Source organism: Botryllus schlosseri, chromosome 15, assembly GCF_051294905.1.
Source record: "Botryllus schlosseri isolate E-star chromosome 15, Bs_hap1, whole genome shotgun sequence".
In the NCBI taxonomy this organism is placed as follows: Eukaryota; Metazoa; Chordata; class Ascidiacea; order Stolidobranchia; family Styelidae; genus Botryllus; species Botryllus schlosseri.
This window is the reverse complement of record NC_137250.1, coordinates 14,734,144-14,744,594: the sequence shown is the minus strand read 5'-3', so window position 1 is coordinate 14,744,594 and position 10,451 is coordinate 14,734,144. Positions and strand designations below refer to the sequence as shown.

Here is a 10,451-nt window from a genome sequence, read left to right as displayed (position 1 = left end):
AATTTCACTTTTATAGATTCGACTCGAGTTAAGTCGAGTCATTTTCCACTCACCACCGAGTCAAGTCCGAGTCCAAGTCATCGATCAGAGGGTCGAGTCCGAGTCATGGTATTATGACTCGAGTCCGAGTCCAAGTCAATGTGTTGACTGCTCAGTTTCCAGCTAAAATCTTGTCAAACTCACTTTTTATAACTCTGCCTGGTGATATTGAATGGTTCGCATTTATAATATAGTAGTTTTACTCACTTTTAGCAGTTTCTGATCGCATTTTTAAGTACTAGTACCAATAGACGAAATCCCAATAGGGAGGTTACTTTAATATTCTTCGAAATTACGATGAAATGTCGGTGTTGGCTGTCTGTGTCTCGAGTCATATGACTTGATTCGAGTCATACGCAATGACTCGAGCCCGAGTCGAGTTAATACACAGGTTGAGTCGAGTAGAGTCGAGTCATTTCCATATTTTGAGAAAATGACTCGAGTCAAGTCGAGTCATCAGAAAATCGTGACTCGAGTCATTACAACCCTGGTCAAATGGTGCCGCGTCAGCATAATACATATGCGTTATACGTAACATAAAAAATTGCAACGAAATGTCAAATACAGTCCGTGGCAGTTATAGTTCCAGGTAGAGCGCAATAAAAGTTTTGCTACTAAAGTATTCTGATTAGAATAGTCGCGCGAATCTTAGAAGAGGAACAACGTTAATAGCTGTATTTCTTGTTTGGAACCAGCCTATGCCTCCGTGGCTCAAGATGACATTTCTGCAACAAATACAGACGCAGGCCCGGTAGGCCTATCTATCACTTGAACTGTGCACGTAGAGATGCTTGTTTTTTCGTTCATTGTTATCCGAAGTATTCTGTAGCATGCGATCGTCTTTAGACGATATCTGAAACGAAAAGTGAGATGCAATGGGAATTGAAGTTTCATAGACGGTGCGCGGCCCACACATATTATAACACAATAGAATTTTCGGTGCTCGTGTACGCTGTACCCCTATTTGCAACAGACCGCCTGCAGATATGTTTGCGATGCCTGAACAAATATACGAATACGGGTGGCCGACGATAAATTCTGGTACTGGCAATTTAACTGCATTAAACTGTCAAATGTGCATCCAAAACGCGTTGAAATGTACGCCTATATAGCCTATGGCACGAGGACCTAACCGAGGACGCATGCTATGGGCAGTGGAGACATCCGTGATTAGGAGATAGCTTTGAAGATAAATTCCACGTACTCCCTTATGCTGGAATCCGCAGAAAAAAGATTTAAAAAAACGATTGCGTGCTATTAGTATTTCATATAATCGGGATACACAAGTTCAAATGTACAATGCATGCATTCGGCTGTTTCGGATATAATATTTAATCGTTGTAGTAAGATATAATCATATCTACGGTATCGAGATAATGTTATATTGTGATACGAATTGATAACTGATAATAATCATGGCGCTGACTGTAGAGCAGTGGTTCCATGGAGGTTCCGTGGAGATTAAGACACACACTCAGCTCACACATCTGCTTTGTGATGATACGCCCGTCTTGGTTATCATTGGTTGCTGATAATTAGGCCCGATCAGTAGTTGGTTGTTATATTCGTGGTATTTGTCGACAATATATACTATAGTCATTGGTCATTTGCGGCAGGCACTTCATTTTTATTCCGTATAGCTGCGGACTTCTAGGCTTTTATAAGGCACCGCTTTCACGGGTGAGATGGCGAGGAGGAACCTAGATAAACCTCCAACACTTCGGTAGGAATTCTCCAGTCGACCTCAGTCGGACTCGAACCCGCAATACTTCCTTCTGAAAAGTCAATTATATGTCCAATATTTATTGGCTCATTTGTTATTAATCAATCGGTCTCACGCTTCTGTTTTTCGAAATTAGCGTATAAGTGTACCGCGGGTTATAGTAAACGCGCTAAAAAGCATTGCAGTAGAGTATAATCATTAAAGATTCACAAATCTATAAATCACGAGCAAGCTTCAAGTCCACTACGTGTATAGAATTACAATCCACACTCTGCTAGACTAGAGTCACTAGACCAGTGGTTCTCAAAGTTTTCAAAAATATTCACGACACGGTCCCTTGAATTTTTTTTAAATGACTCACGCCCCCTTACAAAATCAACGCAAAGCAACACGTTGGATTCTATGGTGTAAATGTACCGGATAGCTGTTTTTTCTGTTTTTGTCAACGCAATCGTTAATCACATTCAACCAGTTTAAATCCACATTCAATCCATAGAAAGGTTAGTCCTTACCCTCATATGTTGATCAACGTAACCGCTGGGCAACGAAGCCTCCAGACCCCTCTTAGTCTTACCTATACAGGTAATTTCATCACTACCACGGACGAACTGAATTATAGCTAACGAGAAGGAAAATACTTATGTATTTTATTTTTTCTATCTGGATAGTAACCACCAACATATAGTGTCACGGAAAATCAGTATTCAGTTACTTTTTACCCCAGTTTAAGAACCACCGCACTGGACAATACACAGTACACACGTAGGCTATTCTCAATGATCTGTATTGTCGATTTACTCCCAAATCCATTTGCTACGCATGATGCATGGCTAGATTATCGCAATTCGTTTCAGTGCAGCGTCTCAGCGTGACGATGACATCATATTACACCTGTGACGCCAACGATGCCTATAATTTCGTTACCTTCGCGGTGACGGCTGCAACGAGATAATCAGCTTTAATCCAGCGAGTGTGTAAAAGCACCATTCCGATCAATAACAACAATTCTAAAATTCCGATCGTCCCAAGTGTGACGTGCAAAATACTATTAACCTGCAATCAAAAATACCCTCAGGTTTTATCCGTGACTGTGATAATGCTATTTATGATTAACGTACGGCATATAGACAAAGCATTACAAATTTATATCCATCGGGATGTCTAGTAACCTTGTTCAATGTTCAGCATTGTGCGAATTCTTATAATTATAGGGAGTAAAGGCTGTGCCATATCCGTCGTTTCCAACCTATCAATGAGATATATTTACGAAGCCAACATGACTCCGCCGTTTCTATAGTCCTTTATAGAAGACTTGACCGACAATCAGTACATCAACGCATACTCCCATCTATTTTCGACCAAATCCAGCCAATTCGACAGCAAACAATGGCTTCGATTTTGCTTGAGGTGAATTGAACGCTTTTCGTAATATGAGATGGGGCATCAGTGATCAGTTCTTGATATGGCAGATGTGCCATGGCAGTTAATCGCAAGTCATTTACAATTTGTCGATGTGCAAAGTCTTAGGCAACGCACGTAGCACACGCGTAGCACATGTAGCACACGTATAACTCACGTAATCGATCTTTGCGGCTCCAAGATAAGCTGTTATTGCGAACATTTCTAATACCACCATGAGGATTGCGAATTTCATCCCAATTACACCAAATATGAGTGCAGTCTGGAAATGTAAATGGAAAACTAATATAAATTCCATTACTGCGCCGGTCTGCAGCTAAATTTCTATATCTGCGACATCATTGGTCTTAAAGGACCTTACCTGACAACTTGCTTGTTTTAATTCAGCATTTATCCCGAATCGCGCTCTAATTATGAGATGGTCTCAAATTAGAGTTGAAGGTGTGAGTACATCATTGTCAGCAGCCATTTTCCTCAGAAAGTCACCGTATTCGAAATGCAGCTAAAATAATTTCACAAGTGGTCCTACTGCCCTATCTATCTCTGTGGTATCGAGGTCACTCGCCATCACGCGTCATCACTTGTTAATAGTTTACAAAATTTCTGTAACGTAATAGTCCTTCACTGTTGCAGTTTCTCGAAGCGACCTCTGTCGTACTAACATTTAAGTTACTCGACCGGAACTGTAGAAGACCCTTTCACATCATTTCAGAAGGTATTTGTACTGCATTGGCGTAGCGCAAATAGAGACACACTGATCTTCCATAATAATATATATTTGGGTGAAAGATCATCCAAAAACAGTGTTTCACAAACTGGCAGCGTGAAAGCATCCGAAGGGGGCGCGAAGCTGCGGACTACTGAAATTTTTTCTCGCGCTCCGCACGATTTAACTCCTATTCATAGTTCTCGTTCTGGGTATAGTCCGAGTTTCATATTTGAGAATTGTCTCATAAACAGTCACAACCAATGTTCCCGCAAAGCTGCGCATGTGCACAAATGCGCAGTGGTGACATGGTCTCTGCGCACAGAAAATCCGAAGTTGTGCACAAAAAATCCGAAGTGATGACCTTTTTTAGTCCTTGCGCACTGTTGTCCAAGGGTCTGCGCAGACTCGTCCAAAATTAGAGGGAACATTGGTCACAACTAGTGCAAGTTTTTGTTGCACTTAAATCGCGGGAAAGTTGCACTTAATTTTAGAGAAAGTTGCACTAAAAGTTGCATTTATAATTTTGTTATAGAAAATTAGGGTTTGAGATGCTCGTGTGAACTTCTAGCTTGCGAGTCATTGTGTCATAGATCAGTGCTCTTCAACCTTTTTCGTCGTGGTACACCCTTTTAACATTTTCTCAAAACTCGTACACCCCTGACCGATAACGCAGAAAGTCACATTTTGATTACATACGATACGTCCGGATTCCAGCGGGGAGTCGCCATGGCGCATGGACGACAAATACTCCCAGCAGGCTTACAATATATAATTTATGTACCGAAATCGCGAGTATAAATGTCAAGAAAAGACACTGGAATTATATGTGTAGTCTCGCGGAGCACGATAATCTTGCCCCTTGGATGAATTTCATCGAATATGTTAGTAGTTTCACATATTATTGTCAACAATTTATTCATTCTCAGCTCACGTGATCAGATTAACCCGTAGAGCTGACGGAGGGTGTCTTCGAAAATATTGGGTACAATATTAATGATGATGCATCTTTCGGTTCTTATTAATCAATTAGTTGCATGTTGTTATTTCTTGGCCTCCCACCGGGATTGTTTGTATTGTTATTATTAATATTTTTATTGCACATCCCGCCTCTTTAGAAATTCTGCGCCGTGACAGTGCATTTCTTAAAGTTTAGTGTATTTGCTTGGGTAATGAGGACGACTCTCGCTTGCACGCGCACTCCCATTCTTCATTCCCTCTTGCTAACGTGCGTCCACATTCAGGACTCTGCTGCTGACTTTGGAGCTCGGCTAACTCTTCTTCTAGGCTTTTCAAGACGCTACGTTAACAGGGGGTCGGCGACGAGGAGCCTAGATAAACCTCCGACACATAAAAACATGGTAGATCCGAGACTCGAACTAGCAACAATTGGTTGCATATTGACGGCCGCCAACACACGCTAATTTATATATGTGTAGAATGTCGCAAATTATGGTTTTGCGGCGGAATGAGGCCGTACCTCCGCAGGTTGAGTACCCCTGGCCTAGCCGAAATAAGGATGAACATTTGAGAAAGGCTGCAACGTATAGTAAATGCTAAATACGAATCAGGTCTCGAGGATACTGGACCACCATCTAACGCAGTGGTTCGCAAACTCGACCCCCCTTGGCTGCGCAAGCATGCATTCTGCGCTATTCATAAGCTTACCGCAGGAAGCACCAATTCAAAATGTCCGAGCTGTAGCGGTGGTTTCATCGAGAATCATCAGACAGATATCGCAAGCTGAACACATGCTAACTTCACCCTGCTCTACTCGAAAAGGCAGTAATAAATCCATTACCAAAGGTTAAATGATGAGAAACATTTGCTTATGATATCACATTGTACGATATTACACTCCCGTCAATCTGTTTTGAAGCATAACCTGGCGCATTTATTGTGATAGCTATAGTCGTCGTATCGTCGGTTCATCATAATGTGGATCTAGTACACCCCTGTACACCCAATCCGAGTGTTACACCTTTTAAAAATTATGGTACACCCTGGGGTGTACGAAACACCTGGTTGAAGCGCACTGCCATATTATTCATTAATATGTGCGTCAAACTGTACAGATGCATAAACCTGTCTTTGTGATGGCTAGCCATCGGCTCATTGTAATTCGGATCTGGTACACCCCTGTACACCCCATCCAAGGGGCACACCCTTTGAAAATTCAGGTACACCCTAGGGTGTACGTAAACCCCGGTTGAAGAGCACTGTCATAGATAACATTAGGATGCAGCTTATCCATCATTTAGCTCTTTGTTGAGCAAATCAAAGAGAGAACGTGACTAGAAAAGGTTTATAGCATGTTTTTTTTTTAAATCACGCCTTTACATTTCGCGCAATACGTGATAAAAGTTGCAGTAAAAAGTGGCGTGAAAAAATGGCAAAAGCTGCAAAAAGGTTCAATACAAAACTTCATCAAACAGCTTAAAACATCTGAGTATTTACGAAGCTCCCGGAAGTTGTAAAATAAGTTGCAGAAGTTGCAAAAACTAGCCCTAGTCAAACGTTCCTGCCATCGAAAAATATGTTGGGATTGCGAGCATTCTGGTTGCATTTTGCGATACGACGATGAAGGGGGTGGGAGGGGCGCAGTTTTTCACTATCATAAATAGGGGCGTGTCAAAATAAGTTTGAGAACCTCTGCCTTAAAAGTTGTGCTACTCACCCAATAATGGCCCAAGGGCCAGGACCATAGTTCTTCACTACATTTTTACATTTCTTTAAAAGGGGGGCGTCTTTTACCTCATCAAATTTTTAGCCCCCTCTAAATTTTTTTCCGATTGAATTAGTACAGTACCGTTATAGCGCACAACCGAATTTCCAACAGAATGATGATTATGGTTGCAAGTTGTAATGAGAATCTGTGCAGTTGCAACATGTGGAAGTAAGGTGGGAGACGCATCACATATTTCCATTTAACTTTTCCACTCCACTAGAAATGCGATACAGGTCGCGTTGGGAAAGTGTAACAGTGGAGGAATGCGTGCTCGAAATTTCGCAAATGGTTAGGAAGCGATGACGCGTGATATCTTGAAACCATAGATATTGCAATACTGCAATAAGACCACTCGTGAAAATCTTTTTGCTGCAGTTCGATTTAGGTGACTGACTGAGGAAAATGACTGGTACCAATAACGTGACTTTCAACTTTATATTGAGACTCCGTCATATTTAGAGCACTATTCGGGATAAACGAACAACAAAAACAAGCAAGCTGTCAGGTTTAAATTATGAAGAAAATGCTTGGATTCACATCCATGTTTCTCACATTTCATATGCGAGATCGAAGATGCTGCTGGTCTGATTGCCTGACAAGAGACACGTTTCATTAATTATTTGCTTTCCCGTTGTGACGTAATTCACTCCAATAGAAGCCAATCTTACTTTCTAAGAGTGACTGATTCTGCATCCTACTTTGCTTACCTTGGGACGCATTATTGCGCCGGGACCGACGCACATGATCGAAAACATTATAATCTGAAAGAAGGCTCACATTTAGGCGTATCGCAAAAATGCGTTACCACTGATGTTCTTACGTAAACGGTACACCATATTCCGGTGCTGCTACCAGATCCTTCCTTTGTTCCACATGAAGCGCAACCCAGCATGGTCGCTGAAATGACCATTGCGATCAATCCTAGAGCAATCTGTGCGATCTGTAAGGCAAGATGTAATTCCGAATTGGTTACCGATAAAACACCTCGATCAAGGATGGAGTGCCAAATTTGACATGCGTCATAGTTTCGCATGTTTGTTTGATGTGAATGATGAGATTAGAGATGAAGTGGTATAGGCCACATTGGTATAATTTGCAAACTGAGTTCAAATCCCAATTTATGACCAGAGATTAGCAGAGATGCTTTCACACTTGTGAAGAAGCAATTTGGTGTTGATATGACTGTTAATATTGACGTTATGATAGCCTGACAAGGCCTGTCACTAATACGATTTCACCCCAGATCGCATAGCGTAAAATCTAAGCTCAAAATCTGACGATTAGATAGCATAAATCTTTCTAAAAAATGTTCTGCGACTTCTGTTTCATTTCGAACATTCCGCTCACTTCCATGTTTGGTGTACGAACCTCTCGACATTTCAGAGGTTGGCTTACGCAACGGACCTTTTGGGGTGCTCTACACTTATCCACAGTTTTGTTAAATAACAGAATTTAACAGTAATATTGCAATCAGTGATCATCATTCTTAGACTTGAAGCTGGCTATCACTCTGTGCATCACAGTGACAGCAAGAAAAGAAATTGAACACATAATCAAAATCGACCATGCAATATAATCAGAAATTTAACCGATTTTAGGGAATTCATTCTGAAATATCATAGTATTTCAGCTTTGAATAATACAGTGAATCGCTTCGTGCTCGTTACTAAACATTTTATTTCCTTTCCTAATTCTATTATTGATGAAGAAATGAACATTTAACTGTAATCTTGTCGTTTTTATACAGTCTGCACAGCTGTAGGAATACGTCGTAGTGCCAACTATAGGCTGCCTTAGATATATGGAGCATCATTCGTTGCTGCGTCGTTTCCTGGTCATCGTCTCTCGACCAATCAGCGTAAAGTTTGGTTTACGGGCGTATAGAGCAAGATCATGAGCAATGAGCATATCTGAGTTTTTTTAAAATTACACTCCTATCGAACACGACGGTTAAAGTATAGCTTAAATTCCTAAAACTGCAATGATTGATTGTGCGAACACGTGGGGGAAAATAAAAAATAGGTGTGAGCGTAAAATTCACACATGGATGTAGGCACGGGAATCTACGAAGCAAGCGGCTTCGTATAGTCTTATAGGTTTTATATTGAGTCATTATGACACCACCATAATGCTGGACGTCTGATTGAAGCTGTGATGCTATGCCTTCGAAAACTACGCTGTCGGTCAATTATTGTGTACATTCATACTTTATTGAATTTACGGTTGCAATTGGTAATGCGACGTCATATGTTCGTGATTACAGCAAACGTTTTCTTAATATTTGTGGTCACACCAGTCAAAACCTTACAGGGGTGGTAAGTAAGTAAATAAGCTAATAGGGTGCTTCTCGACAACTATGGCCTTGCACCATGTCTGTTCGGTAATGTTTCTTTTTTTGCTATCGGGGTTCTGCACCATCCCAACATATAATGCCGTCTTTTGTATTCGGCATTCGTTGAGCATTCTCAATTTTAGTATGCATGTCCTTCCGGTATCATCTACAGGCCAAAGTTGCCGTGGTCAAATCTTTTCGACACCCTATATAATTTCCTTGTCTCGCATTCTTGTCATATTCACACTTCGGCAAACCAATTCTATGCTACACTTCGTGACAGTGTCTGATGTCCGTTTCAGATGTATAGGGACTCTTTACCATTTAGACTTGATTACTTTATATAAAGCTTCTCTATCGCAGTGCGAAAATCCTTGTATGGACTTAATTACATTTTACTAATCGATCTGGAGTTGTTTCGACGTACATTACTAAGGATATACCGTTGACCTATATAGGAGGAAAGGATCTCCACCATACCGCTACGGTCCGGACTTGACGTGCTCTTGGATGCTCTTTATCGCTGATACACCAATTTTCTCTTCGAGTTACCTCGAAATTTTCTTGTGGACTTCCGTACTCACATTCCATTATTTCTCTTGATCATTCGTTTTGATGATTTTATAGCAACAACATAACACGAGTACGTAACGCTATAATATTTACGCATGCCTGATAAAAACATGAAAGCTGTCAGTTGCAGACGGCTTATTACCGAAAGCATACAACAATCAATCACTACTGTACGCACTAGCGAATGCGCGTATGTGAAATATTTAGATAAATTCCCTCGACCTACTCCCGACACTGTTAGTAACTATCATTCAATTCTCTACTTACTGGCATCCTGCTTATCTTCTGTTGAGCTGATAAAACCGGCAGCATTCGTGTGTTCGATACTCGCCCTTCTAGCAAAACTTAATGATGGAACTATTCATTGAATGGAATGAGAGTTCGCCGGAGGCAACAATATAAGCATTCATGAATTAAAACTGTATCAATTAGTAAGAGGGAATCGCATCTGGCCACAGTTGCTTTCTCTCTTGGCATTCCGAGGGCTTACAACTTACCGAAGACGATTATGACCCGACACGATTCCTAGGATCCATTCAAGTTCGTCAGGTTTGTTCGAAAGAGATAAGCGTCAGCCGCACATGTGAGCGTGCTACATTTGGTAACAGATATATATCAGTTCCAAATTCTCTGTAAGTGAACCTGACAGAAAGTGCCTTTATTTTGCAATCATAGTTGTTCCATCCCCGAATCGTTGCATAGAGCATATTACGGCTAAAATATTTCGCGACACCGTTTAACGGTCCACGGAATGGATATACGAGCATGAGCACTGAGCATGCGATAATTGAGCATGGACACTCGACCATGTATTTGAATTTCGGGTTATAGTTGGGTTAGGGTTGGAGTTAGGACATATAATAATAATATAAGGGTTAATGTCAGAATTAGGGCCGGGTTCGTTTGGGGGTTATAAAGTCACAATGTTCAA

General features: G+C 41.0%; 1 protein-coding gene across 1 annotated transcript; it reads right to left on the bottom strand.

The window, feature by feature from the left end:
- Positions 1 to 687: 687 nt before the first annotated feature.
- On the bottom strand, positions 688 to 9,767 carry LOC145457361 (uncharacterized). Its single transcript, XM_080335558.1, has 6 exons — positions 9,428 to 9,767; positions 7,436 to 7,555; positions 7,323 to 7,376; positions 3,339 to 3,443; positions 2,687 to 2,815; positions 688 to 892 (listed from the first exon to the last, which is right to left on the bottom strand). The coding sequence occupies exons 1-6, from the start codon at positions 9,536 to 9,538 to the stop codon at positions 797 to 799; spliced, it is 615 nt and encodes a 204-aa protein (XP_080191684.1). The 5' UTR covers positions 9,539 to 9,767; the 3' UTR covers positions 688 to 796.
- Between the last annotated feature and the right edge of the window lie 684 nt (positions 9,768 to 10,451).

Bases quoted from the DNA above. Each gene is read 5' to 3' on its own strand.
- LOC145457361 (XM_080335558.1), bottom strand. From the start codon at position 9,538: ATGGAATGTGAGTACGGAAGTCCACAAGAAAATTTCGAGGTAACTCGA. The intron at 3,444-7,322 runs GTAAGCAAAGTA...TTACATTTCCAG, and splicing joins GCGCAATAATGCGTCCCAAG to ACTGCACTCATATTTGGTGT. The intron at 893-2,686 runs GTAACGAAATTA...TTTTCGTTTCAG, and splicing joins TTGCAGCCGTCACCGCGAAG to ATATCGTCTAAAGACGATCG.